General features: G+C 41.8%; 1 protein-coding gene across 1 annotated transcript in view; it reads right to left on the minus strand.

The window, feature by feature from the left end:
* The window catches only part of TENM2 (teneurin transmembrane protein 2), a 2,776,334-nt gene that overhangs the window by 85,718 nt on the left and 2,669,481 nt on the right, over positions 1-21,135 (minus strand). The window contains exons 17-19 of the mRNA XM_029583832.1: positions 13,595-13,805; positions 3,148-3,267; positions 508-769 (exon numbers count right to left, since the gene is read on the minus strand). Coding sequence (XP_029439692.1) covers positions 508-769; positions 3,148-3,267; positions 13,595-13,805 — 593 coding nt within the window. The remainder of the gene's footprint in view (positions 1-507; positions 770-3,147; positions 3,268-13,594; positions 13,806-21,135) is intronic.

Consider the following 21,135-nt stretch of genomic DNA (forward strand, 5'->3'; position numbering starts at 1 on the left):
AGTTTATTTCAATGTAATTCTGTTTTCTTGTGGCTCTCTGAGGGTCATGCCCAAGATGCATTACAGTAGGCCTAATACCATATAAGTTCCAATATCTCTTTCTTTTTTGCAGGATTTTCTAGTTGGCACCACAGCAGTGTATGTAAATAAAATTATATATATATATATAAATATATATATATATATATATTGTAAGTGATACCTCAGAGGACTGTGCGTTGAATGACTTTTTCATGTAAAATCTATTATAAATGTATTTTTAATTGTGTGTGAGGAGGGTGTGATGGGGTTGGGGGGGTGCAAGGCTGTAAGGTTTTTCTAGGGCACCTAATACCCTTACACCGGCCATGGGCACTGATGTACAAACATTTAACAGAGTCTCTCACTTGTGGTGTCATGTGTTGTGTAATGGGCGAGGGTGCAGTTTTTCACTTGGCCATAGGCGTCACATTGCCTGGCTACAGCTCTGGTTTTCCAACTGCAATCATTAGCTCATGAAATTCTTACCTGAGTTTCAGGTACTATGGGGTTGTGTCCTGGGGCTGAACTAAAGAAGGTCGAAAGAGGTGATGAGATAATAACTGGATCAGGACGCACAAAGCCACTTAGGTCACAGCTGGGAATGGAGTTTTCTTCGGTCTTCATCGCCAAGGTATCCATTGCATAGAAGCTATTCCATGGTAGCCATACTGTTCTCTCCTGGCTCATAAATGGGGCTCGCTCAAAGTGAAGAGTAAGGGATGACCCTCCATTGGCGATCAGGTCAAACCTGGAAAAATGCGACCTCTTCATAAGAAATGAGTATAACAACCAGTTCTATAGCAAAGCATCTCCCAACAGACCCTTACTGGAATTACCACTAACTGATCTGGTTTTCAGGGTAACCACAATATGCAAATGAATGTGATTTTTAGACTAAATATATGCAAATATATTCTATAAATATGCTGAAGGCCAGACATATTGGAGGGGAGGGCCTGAGGATTGGAAATGAGAGCCACTGTGATAAGATAAAGCACTCTAAGAGTGTGGTTTTCCATCTGTGACTTTCTTGATATTTTTCCTCAGTTTACAAGTCAATGAATTAATAATTGAATTAATTAATTCAAAAGGGCATGGGACAAACACTATAGATATCAAAAGACTGAAATAAAATAGTATAACATTTCTGCAAGGGGGTAACTTGCACAGAGCAGCAGTTATTATCCTAACAGAAAACATGAGGGTAACCTACACAGAACGGCAATTACTACTCAACAAAACGCATGAAGTAACTGCACAGAGAGGCAATTACTACCCTTAACAGAATGCATGGGGGTAACTATATGGAGAGGCAGTTACTACCCTTAACAGAACACATGGGGGTAACCTGCATGGAGCGGCAGTTATCATCTTAAGCAAATTGGTGGACAAACTGGATGGACCGTTTGGTCTTTATCTGACGACATTGAAATATTACTATATTAGTTACACACTGAAGAGCTGGCAAAGCTAAGGAAAGCTAAGCTTATGCGTTTCTTTTTCATAGAGCAGAGGAAAATGAGATTCCCCCTATGGAATATTTACTGCTGGCACAGGTTTATCCAAAGTTGATTGTGGAGAGAAAAGTCCTTTGGCTTTCCTGCTTAAATAACCTGGAGATAAAATGGGCTCAGATTAAAAGATCTGTAAACTGTTTTTGTTTTTCATGTTTCTGGCTTTTGGTTCCAAGTTTCAGTTAAAACATCCTCCTTTGACTGAGCAAGCATGATACAGAAGCTAAGGAGGAGAAACACTGATGCTAAGCCAGTCTTTACTGCACGAATAAGTGTTATCTGATGCCTCCTTTCTTAAAAGTGCCACACAAAATAGACATGACACAACCAGCACATCACTCATTAGTTTACCCGCTCACACTGTGTTTTCTAACTGTATTTATGGTAATAAAAAGGTTAAGTGGCAACCTTTTGAATACTGAGCCAGATAGAAGGATGGGGGTAAAGTTATCTGGCTAACTTATCTGATTTTCAACTGTATCTGGCTGTTACTTGGATAACTTTAGGCTTACCGCAGAGAAGAACTAGCGTTATCTGGCCATATGTGGCCAGATAGCATGTTACTTAACTAGATATATACAAAAGATATCCAGTATAGTGGCCTGTGGCCCATGGAAGCGTAAGCTACCAGACAACTCAACGTTGACAGTTGCTGGGATTGCATTAGAGCATAGTAATCCTGGCAGAAGGCCTAAATTTCTAAAGGCACCGGATGGGAGAAAGAGGAAGGCACTATGCAGGATTTTCCGAGGAACTGGGCAGGGGGCGGAGGACGGCTGACCTGTGGACCCCACCATATTCTTTTATGTGCTTTCTGAGGGGGGGGGGGGGGGGGGAGGGGCTGGGGGTGCTAGGCCCAGCAGGGCCATTTGTTAAATTGGTGAGGTGGGGTAGGGAAATCGGACCACAGGTCCATACTTCACTTTTGATACATTCAGTTAAGTGGCAAGTTATCTGGCCACACATGGACTGATAGTTTTAAACCTAACTGGCTATATTCAAATATAATAAAAAATACCGCTCTTTCTCCTGTAGAGTTAATTTTGGGGATAAGTGGATTTATGTGTACATAGGATAAATTAGTCCTCCTTATCTCTTATTTGTCTTCAACATTTAAAAGTGCAATAGATTGAAGCCCTATAGATCACTCAGATGCAGGTACAATGACCTTCATATTAGGTGTCATCGGTATATGCATTACACATTTATCACTCAGCCTTATAAATAATCGGTCACTATTGTGGTATCAGTCCTTATTTATTTATTTATAAATAAATAAGTAAATAAATAAATAAATAAAGTAAATAGATCAGTCCTTCATATAAATTTATTTTTTGGGGTATTATTGCTTGCAATTAAAAATATTATCAAAAAACAAATAAACAGCTTTCTTTATGATGTAAGAAACATCTTAGATCCAATGCCCACTGTTGGTTCAATAGTCCACAGCTGCCACTGCACTCCAGCAGTGGCAGCTATGGACTATCCCTAGGAAATTACAAATGAAGTCTCATTAAGCTGGAAGTCCAAAGGAAGAGGTGGAAACTGCCGGGTCAAAAATAAAAATGCAAAGAAAAGAAGGTACAGCACTACAGGAAACAGGTTCACTTACGTGCCATCCTGGCGAGTGATAGTATAACCATACTTTGGGTATTTAACGAATGACACATTGACCCCGACTAATGGCGTTCCATCTGTAGTTACCACTTGGCCTCTTATCAAAGATACCAGACTGTAAAAGAAGGATAATTACCATTAGCTCCGGTTGTGCTGACTATGAGAAGACCATAATTTTTTTTTCAATTTAGATATCCAACAATGTGCATGGTATATGGTGATAGCAATACACCTTTGGTATTACAGTCAATTCCACTACTCCACCACTTTTGTGTGAGGTGGAGTAGTGGAATTGACTGTACGTCCCAAGGAGTCCGACAATTATTTTTTTTTCCTATTTTGCATTTCTTTCCACTTTCCAGATCTGTATTGATGTCTTTAATGTTTATCGCCTTATAGTCCCCAACGACATTTAGGGTAGTCAGCTGCTTTTGATGATGTCACTGTGCACAAGTGTGCATCATTTCTAAGAAAATAAACTGTATTATTTCAGGGCAGACAGTAACAGTTCCTCCTGACAGCATCAGCAGAGGGGACTCTTATAGCCTGTATTATTATTTCTTTGTTTTATAAACATTTCCTTTCTCAGCAGGCAGTCTTATCCATTGTTATAATTTCATCGTTTTCAAAGTCCATCATTGTATCAACTATACAGGGAAGTCCTCTCATTAGGCAGGGTGAGGCAGTATTTCTTCTCAGGCAGCAAAATTTTGGAGTGACATCAAAAGCTCTCCAAAACACCCTTGAGGTGACCACATCATTTCCCAGTCAAACAGGAAAAGAGAGTCCCGCTGGTGGGGCTTCCTCCACCCACTGGCAAGAAGCTAATTTAAATATAGTGGATGTCACAGAGACTTGGTAAACCGAAAACCATGGCTGGTTACAACCTATTCAGGAAGGACTGGGTAGGAAGGAAGGGAGGAGGCATGGCATTATATATAAAACAACTATTAAAGCAACAGCATGCTGGGCTTCCAAGGTAAGGAGAAGTTACTGGGAGTTAATATGGAAAGAGGGAATGGAACATTTATTTATACTGGTGTAATATACGGACCTCCATCACAGACAGAAGAAATGGATAAAGATTTAATGGAGGTAATTCACAAAATTGCCATAGAAGAGGATGTACTATTGCTAGGGGATTTCAATCTACCGGATGTTGATTGGGACATCCCGGCTGCAGTGTCCTCTAGAAGAAGGAAGATCCTGGATTCTGTGCAAGGAGAACTGTTCTCTCTATTGGTAACAGAACCCACATGGGATAATTATCTGGGATCCAGTGATCACGGATTATATGGTTCATTATTAGGGCGCTAGAGGTGAAGGTTCATGACTTAGACTTAGACAAGGATCTTAGACTTCAGGAAAACTTTCTTAAAATGAGGGAGTACCTCAAAGAGTTGTTAGCTAGATGGGAAAATCTAGAGGAAGTAGAAGAGCAGTGGGCAAAACTAAAAGGAGATATAATAAGGGAAACTAACCTTTTTGTTAAGGAAGTAAATAGAGGAAAGAGGAAAAAGAAGCCATTATGGTTTTGTAAAGAAGTAGCTAAAAAGGTAAGGGAGAAAAGGTTAACATTCATAAACTACAAGAGATCGCAGAAAGAAGAAGACAGGCGACAATATCTGCAAGATATTACGAGAAGATGAGAAAGTCAGGAATGCAAAAATTCTAATAGAAGAAAAAATAGCAAATGTGGTAAAATGGGGGAACAAGATATTTTTGTAGTGATAGAAGGAAGTACAAAAGTGGCATGATAAGGAAGAAACAAAATTGCTTTGTGTTCGGTGTTCCCTGTGGAAGGGCTGGAGCAGGACCACATAAACAAACACAAATAAGACTGGACGTGAGAAAAACCTGATAAGGAAGAAACAAAATTGCTTAACAAATATTTGTGTTTGGTGTTCCCTGTGGAAGGGCTGGAGCAGGACCACATAAACAAACACAAATAAGACTGGAAGTGAGAAAAACCTCAATAGATTTTCAGAAGAGCATGTTTGTGAGGAGCTAAAATGCATCTAAAATGACACCCTGGGTAAATTCGTTGATAAGGGTATATCAACCAATGTGTAATTTGAGATCGGCTAATAGATGTTCCTTCCCTGGAACATGCACACCTAGGGTCCACATGTGGGTCTTCTTTTTCAGTAGCAGTACTAGTGAGGTAAGAAATTCCTTACCTCAGGCTCTGCATTTAGAAGAGAATTTTAAAACTTTTAAAGCAGCTCTAAAAAGACATCTTCTCAGGCTGGACTATTTTTTAATTTAGAAGTCTTCTTTCTTGTAGCAGTGCCAAGGTCATGAAGAACATTACTTCAGGCTTCATGTTTAGAAGAGAATTTTAAAATGGTTTTAAAGACACATTTTAGCAGGCCTATTTTTAATCTGAGCAAGCCACTGTTTTAAATTTTGTTTCGAGGGTTTGTATTTTAGCTGCATTATTTGTGTATTTTTTATTTTTATTAAATGATTTTATGATTTTGATATAACAGTAATGTTGATGTTAACTTTATATTTTATTTTTGCTGGATATGTATGTGTTATACTGTCAATCGCTTAGTACTGTATGGGGTAAGTGATTAGTAAATCCTAAAAGAGATAAAGATAAAGCTAACTAAACTCAAAGTAGATAAAGTGATGGGGCTGGATGGGATACATCCAAGAGTACTAAGGAAACTTAGTCCTGGCAGCTCCAGTGGCCGACATTTTCAATGATTCTTTAGTCAGGAGTATTTCTGGAGGACTGGAGATGAGAAGATATGGTTCTTATTCATAAAAGTGGAAGTAAGGAGGAAGTTGGGAACTAAAGGCTGGTTAGTCTGACCTCTTTGGTGAGTAAATTAATGGGCTCATTAAAACAGAGGTAGTGTAGTTTCTGGAATCCAAAGAATTGCAAGATATGAAGCAGCATGGTTTTACCAGAGTTAAATCTTATCAGACAAATCTGATCAATTTCTTGGATTGAGTGACCAGAGAGCTGCATCAAGGGAGAGTGCTAGATCTAGCATATTTGGATTTCAGTAAGGCCTTTGACACAGTTCCACATAGGAAACTTGTGAATAAATTGAACGCCCTTGGTATGGGAATTAGAGTGACTGACTGGGTCAAAAATTGGCTGAGTGGGAGTTTTCGCTGAGGGGATAGTTCTAGTTGTGTGTCTCAGGGATCAGTCCTTGGACTGGTTCTTTTCAACATTTTCGTGAGTGACATAGCAGGATTGCTGGGAAAGGTTTGTCTGTTTGCCAATGATACCATAGGGCGGATTTTCAAAGGGTTACGTGCGTATATTACATGCATAACTCCGAAAACCCGCTCCTAAGCGTGCCGAGCCTATTTTGCATAGGCTTGGTGATGCGCGCAAGGCCCGGGACGCGCGTATGACCCGGGGCTTAAAAAAGGGGCAGGGTTGGGCAGTCCGGGTCAGGGCGGGGGTGTGGCCAGAGGTCTCCGAAGGCCTGCTAGGCCAGGGAATCGCGCGCCGGCCCAGAGGCAAGCGCAACTTAAATAATAAAGGTAGGGGGGATTTAGGTAGGGCTGGGGGGCAAAAGGAAAGTTCGAGGCCACTCCGATTTCTGACCTGCCTCAGAGGGAATGGGGAAAGCCATCGGGGCTCCCCTAGGGCTCGGTGCGTGCAAAGTGCACACGTGTGCACTCCCTTGTGCGTGCAGACCCCGGATTTTACAACATGTGCGTGGCTGTGTGCGCATGTTATAAAATCAGTCATAGATTTGTGTGCACCGGGTTGCGCGCACAAATCTACGCCCACTTGGGTTAGAAAATCTGGCCCATAATCTGCAACAGTGTGGACAGCCAGGAAGGTGTGGAAAACATGAGGATGCCTAAATGCAGTAGTGCATTTAGGCAAAAATTCATGGGTGAGGTATAGTATAGGAGGTGAAATTCTTCTAAGCATTAAAGAAATGTGGGAAGTGGGAGTGATTATATCTGATGATCTTAAAGTGGCCAAACAGGTGGATTAAGTCCTGAAGAGCTTGAAAGAAGTTTGACTGCATAGGGAGAGGAATAGTCAGCAGAAAAGGGAGGTGATATTGCCCTGTATAGGTCCCTGGTGAGACCACATTTGGAATACTGTGTACAATTCTGGAGATCATACCTTCAAAAGGATATAAACCAATTAGAATCAGTCCAGAAGGTGGCTACTAAAATGATCAGTGGTCTTCATTCTAAAGAATATGGGGATAGATTTAAAGATCTAAATATGTACACCCTAGATGGAAGGTGAGAGAGGGGAAATAGGAAAAGTAAAAAGTCATGGGATAGGTGGCGATGTCCTTTCGTGGATTGCAAACTGGCTAAAAGACAGGAAACAGAGAGTAGGATTAAATGGGCAATTTTCTCAGTGGAAGGGAGTGGACAGTGGAGTGCCTCAGGGATCTGTATTGGGACCCTTACTGTTCAATATATTTATAAATGATCTGGAAAGAAATACGACGAGTGAGATAATCAAATTTGCAGATGACACAAAATTGTTCAGAGTAGTTAAATCTCAAGCAGATTGTGATAAATTGCAGGAAGACCTTGTGAGACTGGAAAATTGGGCATCCAAATTGCAGATGAAATTTAATGTGGATAAGTGCAAGGTGATGCATATAGGGGCTTTTCCCCCATGAATTTTGTTTAATATTTATTTTGTTTCTTTAGTTTAAAAAACAAAAAAAAAAGCCAATCCCAAAAACAGGGGCAAAAAAAAAAAAGAAAGGAAATGCCAAGGCCAGGATCCTTCACTCGGTCTGGGGAGATCCACTGATGAGTCCTAGGCCTAGGACGAAGCCTTGGCCTTGCGTAAACCTAGGCAGCGATAGGTCACCATGATCTCAGCCAGGCCCTATGTAAGGCCCAGGCTTAGAGACCTGGTGCTAATGCCTTGGCCCAGGACCAACGTCGGGCCTCTATCCAGAGGCCAGGGCCCGACACCTGGGCCTCAGACAAGACCTGGGCCCAGACCCAACGCCAGGGCCCAGTTTGGAGGCCAGGTCCCCATGCCTGGGGCTCAGCCTGAAGTGGGGTCCCGATGCCTGGGCCTCTGCTAAGGGCTAGGCCCAGTCTGGAGGCTAGGTTTTGATGCCAAGACCCCAGCCTAGGTGCAGGCCTGGAGCCCACGCCATGTAGTTCCTCTTCTGTCTTCTTTCTTCAAATGACAGCATTTGCTGGGGATACACCGGAGTCGGGTCTGGGTCTAAGCCTAGGTGTTGTGTTGGATCCCCAATGGACGAGGTAAGTGGGGTAGGGAAATTTCCTGACCACAGCAAAATATTTTGGGCCACGGCCTGTGCTTTGCTTTTCAGCTTATTCCCTGAGTGAGTCCCAAATGGTAACTTTTTATTTTGATTTTCCAAAAAAAAAAAATAAAAATGCAGACAAAATTTAATTGGAATTTAAATTGCTTCATTCTGAAAACGACCCAAAATGAAACAGGACATTTTGTTGTTGTTTTCTATTTCATTTCTCCTGAATGCACATCCCTACTGGCTGACCTCCAGATCCCAGATTCTGTCAAGGCTTATCAAGTAAGGGCCATGGCTACCTCAGTGGATCATATCAAAGCCATATCCATTGACATCTGCAAAACTATAACTTGGTGGTCAGTTCATGTCCCATTACTATCTGGGCAATTTCTTAAAAATCAACAATAGCTTTGCGCAGCCTCTTCCCCTCCCACAGTGCACGCACTACAGGGGAACCGGTTGCTTTTTCAGTATCTCCTCTGCCATGCAGTCCTCAGCTTGAGAATCCCCATATGTCACGGCTAATTCACCCCTGCTTGTTGATAGAGAAAGCAAGTTTATTCACTGAATACTGGTTTTTTTTTATAGACAGCAGGATGAATTAGCATGACAATGCTACTTGTGCTTGAAGTTGATCTGGGGTGATATGTTCCGGTACTATGAACTAGCCCATCTTTACTTGATTTCAGCTCTTTTAAAAGGCTCAGCTACAGCCAGTAGAGTCCTTTATACCAGCTCCAAAGAGAAGTTCCAAGGTTGATACACGACCCATTCCTTTCCACCCCTCCTTCACAGGCCATAGCAGACACAGCATCAGTAGGTCGGCAGCACAAGGACACAGCACATGCTCTTAAATCCATGCGGCTGTTGCTTCTCCCTACTGAGATGTAGTTCCTTTCTTAACAGGAAGCTTGTAGGTGAGAGGGAAGAACTGTGGGGACGGAGTTGACCGCATTCAAGCATTGTTGCCTTATAAATGCTGTGCTGGACTGATGGAGGTGAAGTGTGTGTTGACAGGAAAATGGAAATTTAAAGATAAGAGCAACATGGAAGAAACTGGATAGGTGAGGAAATGGAGGGGAAGGAGAAAATAGTAAAGGGCTGAGTCAAAATGGAGAGAGAGGTAAGAGCTGAACAGGTGCTGGAGTAGAGAGAAATCCCTAGGAATTGTATTATGACCGGGGGACGGGGGGGACTTTTAGGCCCAATTAACCTTTTTAAAAGATGGTGGCATTGGGATATGGAGCCACCATCATGCAGAAGTTGGTTCACGTCGCGGTGAATAATGCTGCTATACTCTGATTGGCAGGGGCAGATTGGCCTATTGGGGGATCGGTTGCTCTAGTCACGTGGTCTGCCGAGCGCGGCCGTGACAGAGCCGCGCTCGGCAGACCACGTGGTATCCCCTGGGCCGGCCTGGGCGGCGAATCCCCGGGCCGGTCGTCATCGGGAATCCGCTGCTGCTGATTGGTCAGTGTTTTACCATTCTATTTTTTGATTGGATGTTTTAACAGCCCCCAGACAATATAATTAGTGTGACAGAGGTGGCCTCTGTCCTTCATTTTAAAATGGATTCCCTCATCCACACACATTCATAAAATCATGTTTGGTGGGTAAAATTAAATATGAATAAGACATTGTATATAAATATGAATAATATTTATATACAATGAATAAGACATTGTATATAATTATATGAATAAGACATTGTATATAATTATATGAATAATATTGCATATTGTATATTGTACATAAGAACTTGTTATTCCCAAACACGTGTTTATATGCCGCCTACAAATGTTGATATCCTTCCTATTTATCAGAATTTCTTTGCCCCCCCCCCCCCGTTTAGATGGATAACCTCTATCATGCATACCACTTAGTTAATTATTTATTGTATATTCTACTCTGTTAATTGTATGTTTTTAATGTTCCTTGTATATTCTACACTGTTAATTGTATGTTTTTTAATGTTCCTTATATAATTATATGATAATTGTAAAGCCTGTTGCTCAGTTCTGTTCTCTGTAAACCGACAAGATGTTCCCAACGTTCGTCGGTATATAAAAGCTATTAAATAAATAAATAAATAAATACACATTGCATTTTTCTTCATAACACTTATGATGTTCTTTATATTTTTGACAGATATTACACTGATTGTTCACCTGCATAAACCGCCCCTGATGAAGATTTAAAATGAAGCGTATGTTAACGTTCTCCTATACCCCTACCCCCTCCTCTCCTTTCCCCCCCTCGCTCCCCCTCTCCCCTTCTCCCTGCCCCTGCATTTAATTTTAATTTTGTAAATAAGTTCATATGTTAATTTCTTAAGTGTAAATGCATCCTTAACATCCTGATGCATACCTACTCTTAACATGGATAATCATCATCCAGTTCGTTTTTCAAAGTTGTATCCCTGCTCGTTGACTCTCTCTATCCTGGTTCCTAGTTCATTGTAATATCGTTGACTCTCTCTATCCTCGTTCATTGTAATTTCCTTTCTCAGTTAATTGTGAACCGACATGATGTGTCCTACGAATGCCAGTATATAAAAATTGTTAAATAAATAAATAAATAAATATGTGTAGGGCCAGGCTGTGGTGCTGCAGGCAAAAGAAAATTGTTTTCCTTATGCAACAAGTTTTATTAAATGTAGTGCTGCTCTTTTAAAATTTGCAAATAAAAAATACATACATACAAAAAATGTAAAAATTGAATTAGTGAGACCAATGATTATTCCAAGAGCTGGGTTACACCTAAGTGATTTTTACTAGGTCTTTGCACCGCACAGCCATTATTAAGTGAATTGCCATAAACGCGAACTTTTGTATGATGGTCTCTCACTCTATAAGTGATGTGTGGTTTTGGTTTTCCTATTGGGTTTTCATTCATTCATTTTGATTTGGATGCACCACAGCTTTCTTGCAGTCACACTTGGTACCCAGCTTTGTGAATCCAGCAGCATTTTCCCTCCTCTGGGGAAAATAAACGCTGCTTAGAAAATGACCCCATAAGATTGCAAGCTCTCTGGGGACAGGGAAACACCTACTGCACAGTGAGCTATGATGCAACTTGCACTGTAGCTTCATGTACAGGGAAAAGTGAAACTGAAAATATCCAACTTGTTTCTAGATCATTAAAAGTAATCCTCTAAGGGGCCCCAAATAACTCTTTTGTTCAAGCCCTGATCAGCCCTAAACCCACCACTAGTACTCCTGCTCTGCCAGTTAATCCTGTAAGATAACATAATGTATTTCAATAGAATACTTTCAAACCTCAGTATTTCTTGCTCTTTGCTTCTCGTTGCTTTCCTCTGATCCCAGCTTACTTTCTTTCATGTGGTTTCTTTAATCTTTTATTTGTGTTTCCTTGTATAATCATTCACCATTTTTCTCCATTTCCTCTCCCCATTGATTTCCCTGTTTATCCATTTTGCTCTCTCAGACTGTCTTCTAGATGTTTCTGTCCTGCTAGGCCTTTTCTTCTCTTGTTGATCTCATTCCCAGTCTCATATCTCTGCTGTTATTTATTTTGTTTTCTTTTCACTTTTGTTTCCGTTTATCCTACACCTCATAGGACTTTTCTCTTCCTTCCCTCCCCTTCTCCCCCACACACATCCCTGCAAACTCTCACACACATACCTCAGAGCCCCTTCTAACACGCATGCATCCCTGTCAAATGCTCTCACAAATACCTCACACCACTCCTCCTCACACACATATCCCTCAATGGTCTCCACTCAGCTCCCTCATCCTAACAGAAAGAGACATCACTCTCCCACTCTCTAATACCTATAACCCCTCTACTCTCTCACATACTATTTACCTGGTCCTCTCTCACAAATACACCCTTCCTCTACTAGTCCTTCCTGCCCTCATCTCTCTTCCTTCCCCATTCTCTTCTAACCCTACATTTCCTTTCCTCCACCCCTGTCTCTTCCATCCGTCCACTTCCTTCCCTCATTACTTTCTCCTACATTTTTCTCTTCCTTCCCTCCCTCTCTCTTCCAGCCCTCCTACCCTCTGAAGCTCTCTTGAATAGCAGCAGCAGTGCAGGCTACAGGGTCTCTGTACCGTTTCAGCGCTGCCTGTCCTTGTGGCCCATCTCCTCCCTCCATCTAATTGCTTCCCTGCACGGACTGGCAATGCTGAGAGACCCTGAGGCTCGTGCTGCAGTCACTGCTCCGTGCAGTTTTCAGCAGAGCCAAGCAGGCAGGCAGAACCCTCTGGCAGGGAGTAAGATAAGCGGGTGGGGCAAAGTGGGACAATGACACCGGACACAGTAACTCTGCTCCCCGACAACATTTCCTGAGCACCTGCAGATGTTTTGGGAAGAATGTGGGCAGGCAGGTGAAAAAGCGCTGGTTCATAGCGCCAGCACATACTGTCTGAATAAAAGCTCGTTATTTAAGAATGGTACAGTCGAAATCACGTGTGTATGTCTTCTCAGTTTCAGATATAGTAATATAGTTATTCAGACTAAGAGAAGACAAGAGCTCCACTGAGTCCTAACAGTCAAACAGCTTTTTCTACAAGGTAATCCAGGAATCCTAAGACCCCAAATCATCATTTTTCCTTGAAGTTCACCTACATCATACCCACTGATCATTTTTCCTTTAGAAAATGGTTTTTGAAATACTTTAGAGCTGTAGATATGGGTGCACTGCCTCCATTGGCAAAATTTTCCATAGTTTTACCACTCTGAGTAAGTTGGTGGCAAACAAATCTACTTGTTGCTTATTTTAAATGATACCTCCATGATTTCTTTGCTGTTCTGGGGAGCAGGTAGAATTTCTGTATAATCCTGGGGGAGCAGGAGAAACAGCAGCTGTAGCAGCCAGAAACATCGTATGACAACGGCAGAACCCGGGATTTGTCCTGGTCATTCTCCTCCCTACCTGCAATTTTATCATCCTGCTATTATTTTGCTTATTATTCCGCTTTAATTTCAACCACTTTATGGATCGCTTTGGGAACATGTCAAAGCTGTCATGCCCATAAAATAATCTGAGTTACGTTTAAGAATCCAAATATCCCATCCGAAGGTAGATTATACCACAGTGCTCAGCTCATCAGTTACTGTCTTTAGAGAAAATTATGAAAGAACCCCTAGAATGAGGAGAAATGAAGCAAGTTGATTTTGTTAACAGTTTTCTGTTAACGTACCCCTAAATATTTAATGTTGATACCGTACCTGCTATTGAAGGGGTTTTCCCCTGGAATTATGTGTGTGCTGTCTTTTCCCATCAACAATTTAATTCTCTCATAGAAGGATTTCACTGCTGGTGAGCCCGACTGGCTCTGTTGGATGATGTCAAGAGGATCACGAGACCCACGGCAAAGCAAACTGGATTGGCATGCAGACTGGAGACAGCAGTCGGGGTCCAGGCAATCAACAAGTCCATCTGTACAAAAAGGCAATTCATCAAATTCCGTATTATTTATTTATTTATTTTTTGGCACGTTTCACACTTTCTGCCTACATCATTTCTTCATCTGAAAAACATCATGAGGGCAGTTTTCAAAGCCATCTACCCAGATCAATCGGCCATCTGGAATCCGCCCTTTTTCCGAGCAGTTTTCACACCATTAAAAAGGGGCGTTCCTTTCAGCATGTTTAGGGTGGGAGTGTAAAACAGAGCACAAATGTGGCATTTTCAGAAGTACATGTGCTGTTTTATCCCTGCCACCTGCACAAACAACACATGTAAAATACGCAACTGTTTTTAAGGCATGTAATCCATACTAGTGAATTGTAAACTGCCTGCAAAGTATGCTCAATAAAAGCACCTGCTCAGAATTTCCCCCCTGCATCCTGGGTGACCAACTCCAGACCTCAAGGGCCACAAGATAAAAGTCACATTCATTTTATTCAGTTTTGTAAATAGTCAATAGTCTTAGGCTCCAGTTTTCAAAAGGGTCTCTTCAGTTCTGTTCCTATGAATATGACCTTTAAAGTTTTGGAGCTATTAAAAAGTTTTCTCTAAGAGCAGAAAAAATATATGAAATATTCTAGTGTGGGCCAACCTGATGGCTCAGTGAGGGTGCTGTGCACTGCCATGCAGGAGATCAGAATATGATTTCCAAACCTGTACCTTGGGCAGACCAAGACTGCGAATAGTACAGAGGCAACGTTTACAGCCCCTGGTGGGAACGGAATCCCAGTTGTTGCTCCACAGCAGCCCCTACTGGCCAGACGCAGGATGCATGCATGCTGGCCTTCAGAGAGAGCATGCATGTCTGTGGCCCCTAGTTTAAGATCGTTGTCTGACGGTTGAGCTAGAAGGAAGGGCAAGCTCTGCTTTGTTGCAAAGAATTCTTTTTGGCTCCTTAGTTTCCTTAGTTCCAACTGAACTGGAAGCAGCACATATAAGGGTAAAAAAACCTGGGCATGTCGGTGCAAACCTTTGCGGGTAGTTTTACTTATGGGGTTTGCACTGATAATCAATTAACAGGGAAAGCTAACGATATGCTTGGATGCTTAAGTAAAGGTATCATCAGCAGGAAAAAGTAGGTAACCTTGTCATTAATGAGACTCCACCATGCGTACTGTGTTTAGCTCTAGAGGCCACATTTTTGTAGACACTGAGAAAGTGGGAAATGTTCAGGAAAGGGCTGATAAAATGATTCAGGGCCTGCAATCCAAATCCTACAAAGAAACTGGAAGGAAGGAAGGAAGGAAGGAGGTTAGCTGGCCAAACCCTTTTGAATACTGACCTCTGCAATGATTACTCCTAAATGTCTTTCTTGTTTAACGGTACAGTTAGTTAACATCATACATTTTACTTACAGTAAGAAAATAAAACAAATATTCCAAGATTGTTCTGCCACCTCCTATGTTCCCCTTTCTACCTATTGAGATTAGAAGGGTAATTTATGCAGCAGCTATGCACATAACTTACACCAATTTTTGCAGCAAACTTTATGCACCTAAGTTTGCTTTGAAAATTATCCAAAATAATGCGCAGACACTCACCTGCATAAATTTGCACCTGCTCTTTGCTAATTTGCACAGATACTTTTCAAAATCCAAACTATGCACGTAGATCCCGACACCGCCCTCCCGGAACACCCATAAGTCAATAGCATACGATGTTAACATGAGCTTTGTTTGGTGCTGTGCACACTGTCAGCACTATATTTATGTAACTCATTTATAGTCAGCCACCTCAGCTTTGAGAAGGATGTTCAAAGTGGTATACAACATTTATTTTTAAAAAGATCACATGGTATACATAATAAAATAAAAATAATAAAACCAGCCTATAGGGTAGACATAATAAAATAAACCAAAACCTGTCTTAAAGGTGTTTAAACAATCAACTCCCCTTGCGGAATAGCCACTAAAAATTAAATGCCAAGGAGGATAAAAGTTTTAAGGTGCTTTCTAAAAAAACTCAGAGGTCAGGGAGACGATTCTAAAGTGTAGATCAAGCAGACCCTACAATGAGCTGTGCCCACCTCCTTACAAGATGGTATCTGTGATAATGATCGCAGACAATGGAAGGATACAAGGACAGGAGTCAATGCTCCAGCTCTGGAAACCTCAGTCTATGCTCTGTGCACTGCAAACAGGAGCACTCCAAAGGTAGAGTAACATATACTGACTGTATCTATTTAACCTGAAAGCACCTTCTCTTAGGAAAACTGCCCCCAGGTACAAAATCCATGGGATCTGAAATCCCCGCAGTGCCAGCCGGCCCCACACCAGAAATCCCCACTTGGTGTCTGCCGGCCCTAGTCCCTTCTCTAGGTGAGTTGCAGTGCAGGAGAGCAATTCTCCATCCCACAGTTTTACCTGGGTAAATTCTTTTGAAAAGTATCCTCCCCCCCCTTGCTGATTAAAAATGCTTCTACCTCCAGAGAGGGAGCAAGGACGTAGTAGGTAAGGTCAATAGGCTTTTGTCCAGGTGCTTAAGATCTCTACTCTCCGGGTAACGATTTCCTAGCATCCCTTTCACTGCACATTCAGATTTGTTAGCAGGGGCTCTCTGCCAGTTAGAGGGATGGATTTCTTTAAGGTCAGCAGCCCGTTTCCATTAGGAGCTCCATCTGTCTTGGAGTCCTTTTCATCCATGAGTTGGGAATGTTTTTTTTTTCTTTTCCTTTCATCCATTTACCACCCACTCGACATAATCAACACAAGGATATCATTTGGCTCAGATAATGACTTGAAATGGTTTTCCTATTAAGCTTGGCAGCATTGTTCCCCCCTCTGTGTCTCTGCTGTTTATGGGCTCGCAGTTGCGATACCTCCACAGCCGCCAGCTAAAAACCGCACACTGCTTTGTGGTGTTGGGTGCTTTTATCCGGGGAGCTGTCAGTCAAGAGAATCCAATCAACACATCAGAAATAGCAATTGGGGGAAAAAAATAAAAAGTCATAAGGATCTTATATTTCACCTTTCTATAAATTTAGGTTTGCTCATTCCAAATATTACTCTCTTCCTTTTTTTCCCCCTTATGCCTGTTATTATGTGCGAACATATGTTATGGCTTGTAATGACCTCATTGCATGGTTTGATTACGGGCTGCTGCAGCTGAGCAGTTTCTGAAGACATTGTGAACTCTAAATTGGCATGCCAATCTCCCAGTGGCCTGTCAGTCATGAGAATCACATCTTTATGCCAGCAAGCCCCCTTTGGATATAGTCTGACATTGCAATCTTCAGTAAATTACCCTGTCACTGCCAATCTTACAGTTATCCAGCAAACAATCAAGCAGGCAATCAAAGGGCTCTGAATTGGCAGTTCAGGACCTGGGAGGCTAGCGTGTCTCCATTCAATAGCAGAGCGAGAGCAGCACATCATTCCCTTCGCATTGGAGAATTTATATCCCCCCCCCCCCCCCCATCCAACCCCCCCCCCCCAAATCCTCACGGAGGGCAAAAGTGTAAAATAAGAGAATTCATAATTTACACCTGCTGGGCCGACTCGCTCAGGGCATGATGCTGCTGTTTAATTACGTTCTATATTTCTGCCTTTTCACCGTCCCATCATATTCAACCTGCAGATGGAAAGGGAATTGTAGCAAAACAAGAACCTAACTATTGAAAGGGATAAAAAAAAAAAAAAAGATGATTTTACTGAGAAAGGTCCGGGAAGCTATTTATTTGAAGTAGGACTCTTATTTTCATCTCATAGCAATGTAACGGCGTGACCCCGTTTTCTTCCTGGATGTTTGTGCAGGACCAGGATAGAGGCCTGGTCCACCTTAAATCCCACAGGAGCTCTGTGGGCAGGAGAGAGGCCCCTTCTGTAACTCCTTGTGGACACAAAGCCCAGGGAGTGGGAAATATACTGCAAAGGTAAGCGCTGGAGTCAGTCAGTGTGGCTTTGCGCCTCCAGCCAGGGAAACGCTGCTCGGTCTCCCACCAGTAAGCTGTTGCATGGCAGATGACAGCACGGTTTCTCCGCACTGGCTTTCATACATTCAGCGGCATGAAGCGAGTTACAGTTTTCGTCTAGGTTTTCATGGTTCAGCTTTTCTACTCTTTCTTTTAAATGTAAACATGAATTTGGAACTACATTTGAGGGAAAGGTGAAAAAAACAGTGAGAATGATATTTAGAGAGGTAAAACATTATAGTCCTCTTTAAGATGAGCCATTTGTTCCAGCTCTGCAGTGACGGTTTTGAGTCAGAAGCCCACTAGAGCTGTAGATGCTGCTCATCTGAAGACGGGACCTGTGGGGGTCTTGCAAGCTCGTGTGCTGCAACTATTTTATGCCGGTCCAGTAAAAGGCATCACAGTCTACTGAAAGTCCTGCTTTCTCCAGGAGCGATACGAATAACATAACTATGTGCATGTTTGGCCATCCCATCTGTACAAGGGCATAGTCCACTTAAAAAAGGCAGAGAGTGTGGCACCCAAAATGATTAGGGGAATGGAATAACTTCCATGTGAAGAAAGACTAAGCTTGGTAAAGGGATAACAGGAGGGAGATATAAAGGAGGTAAACAAAATCATGAAAGATGTGGCAGAAGTAAATAGAAACTATTATGTGCCATGTTTCATAACAATAGAACTAAGAAGCACCCAATATACCTATCAGGTGGTAGGTGCACAGGAAGGGAAATGCATAGCTAACCTGTAATGCAGTCATATTGGTTCTGGAGAAAACTGGAATCATTGCAGATTATGATACCTTTTACTGAACCAACAAAAAAAGATGCAGTACTTGAGCGCTCAAAGCTAGAGAGGTCCCTTCTTCAAGCATAGCCAAAGGATGCTGTGAAGGCAGATAGCACAACAGGATTCAAAACAGGAGTAGGCATACAGGGCCGACCTTCAGCTTTTATCCAGATAAACTGCCACTGAATGTACTCAGCTATCTTACAGCTAGCCGGATAACTCTACCTGGCTAACTTTAGGACAGCTGAATGGCACATTATCTGACTAACTAGGCCAGATAATGCTGAATTATCAGCATTTATCCAACTCACTATACCCAGGGCCGGTGAAAGGGTATTAGGCGCCCTAGGCAAACTTCTGCCTTGCGCCTGCCTGCTCTCCCCCCTCCCCCAGTTCAGGCCCCGGCTCCAGTCCCAACTTCATTCACTCAGACTGGCCCCCCTCTCTTACACACACACACTTAGGTTCCCTGTCTCATTCACACACACCCTTACACAGGTTCCCTCCCTCTCTTCTCACTAACATCATTGCTCTCATGTACACACACAATCACTCTCACACACACACACACACACACACACACACACACACAAACAGAGGCGCCACTCATGGCCTGTCGAGACTCTGCTTCTCTCGGCCGCGAGCAGGATGGCTCCGCTCGCGGCCCCACATAGCTGCTCTTTGCTGCCCCCCTAATGACTGACGCCCTAGGCGACCACCTAGTTCGCCTATTGGGATGCGCCGGCCCTGACTATACCTACTGGAAAGTGGAAGAGTGTAACAACCAACGGGCAATGTTTCTTATCCACTTTCTCTTACCACTTGCTGCATGCCACTCCAACAGTCAGAATATGTGCTAAAAGAATCTTTGATCTGACCCAGTTTAGCAAGTCATACATTTATATGACTGTTTCCCCTTGTGACACACAAAATCATAGCTATATTAAAAAAAATACTTTCCTCAAAACTGGTAGAAACGGTTACACAGCTGGTGGCATGGTAAGTATAGTACTATGATGATGCTATTCTGCTTATTCATGGTTGCTAATGATATCTGATATCTTTTATTCCACCACATGAATTTCAGTGAATGCAGGGGGTTTGATTTAAATGTTAGAATAGTGAACTGTGAGTCATGGGAAGTCCTGAAATATGAGTTATCCTACTCTACAACTGACTTTGTGTGACTTTGGGAAAATTGCTTTATCTAACTGCTTCTGCAATACAGCTGGGGAAAATACACATTTCTTAATTTGGTTTTCTTGGGTCAATAAATTAAACCCACCCCCCAAAACATTAGTTGGCATTACTGTAGATATTAGTCAAGGGCCTTTGTTTTCAGTTTTTATTACATTTTCCCGTGTTTGCTATAACCAAACAAAACAGCAGGAAACCAATGGGAGAAAAAAAAAAAAAAAGACTCCCTTTTTTCCCCAAAAGATTTTCTCCTGTTTTGGTTGGTTATAATAAACACTGATAACTTGTTGGGGAAAATAAAATAAACACTGAAAACAAAGGTCCCTAATTATAGCATTACATATCTGATATGAAAAAGAGCTTATGTCTAGCCATTTTGTAAGGAAATTACACCTTACATATAATTGAAGGTTCAATCCTTTTGTAATGCTTAAAGCTCAACTAAATGCATGGCCTATAATCAAAAGTTCATTCTTAGAAATTAGAGATGTTAATTTCTTTGAAATGAACAGCTAAAATGTAACAAATGAATCCATTTTTATTTCATTCATGGACCCCTGAAATTAATGATCCACAATTCTCAGCAGAGAACAATGTTATATCCACAATCAATAAAAACAAGAAATTGTAAAACAAATGAAACAAATTAGGACAAAAGCTACAATACAGCAGAAGATAAAAAGTATGGCGCAACTCTGCATGTCTATCCAAGAGAGATGACTACCAAAATCTATTGATGCTCATTGGTAATCACATACAGACAAAATTACAAAACCATACCTCATAGTGGCAAACATGTCCAAGACACTGATTTATATGACTAGTCAAGATAGATTCTAACAAAAATCATTGTACCACCCAAACGTGGAACCCTGAGAACAACAAATTAAAACCAGCATGATAAACGTCAGATCAGAATAGTAACTTGGAAAAAAAATTAAATAGCCTAGCTAATGTAAATTGGCAAAGGTAAAAGAATCAAAACATGTCTAGCAATTTCCCAAAGCTAAGAAATCTATCTCTGACTTAATAGACTGTGGCAAAGTGAGCGGTCTTGGGTAACTAGAAAACAAACCCAGCTGAACTCTGGCAAGTCTCTCATAACATTATTATAGATCAGAAAACACAACAGAAGCAGCTATGTTCTCCTTTGCAGTTCAGAGAAACAAAATGTAATATAACTTACAGTTCAGCAGTATTCACCTTCTCTAGGCTTCTTTCTCTCTCCTGGGGCTCCTTCTATTCTTCCAGGGCCTAGCTTATTATCCCCTTCTAAAGTGAACACCCTCTGAACAGTACTTTCTTTCTGTCTGTGGCTTAAGGTGGGCCTATAAAGGTCTATAAAATAATGAGTGGAATGAAACGAGTAAACGTTAATCAGTTGTTTACACTTTTGAAAAGTACAAA

This window comes from Rhinatrema bivittatum, chromosome 18 (assembly GCF_901001135.1).
Source record: "Rhinatrema bivittatum chromosome 18, aRhiBiv1.1, whole genome shotgun sequence".
NCBI lineage: Eukaryota > Metazoa > Chordata > Amphibia > Gymnophiona > Rhinatrematidae > Rhinatrema > Rhinatrema bivittatum.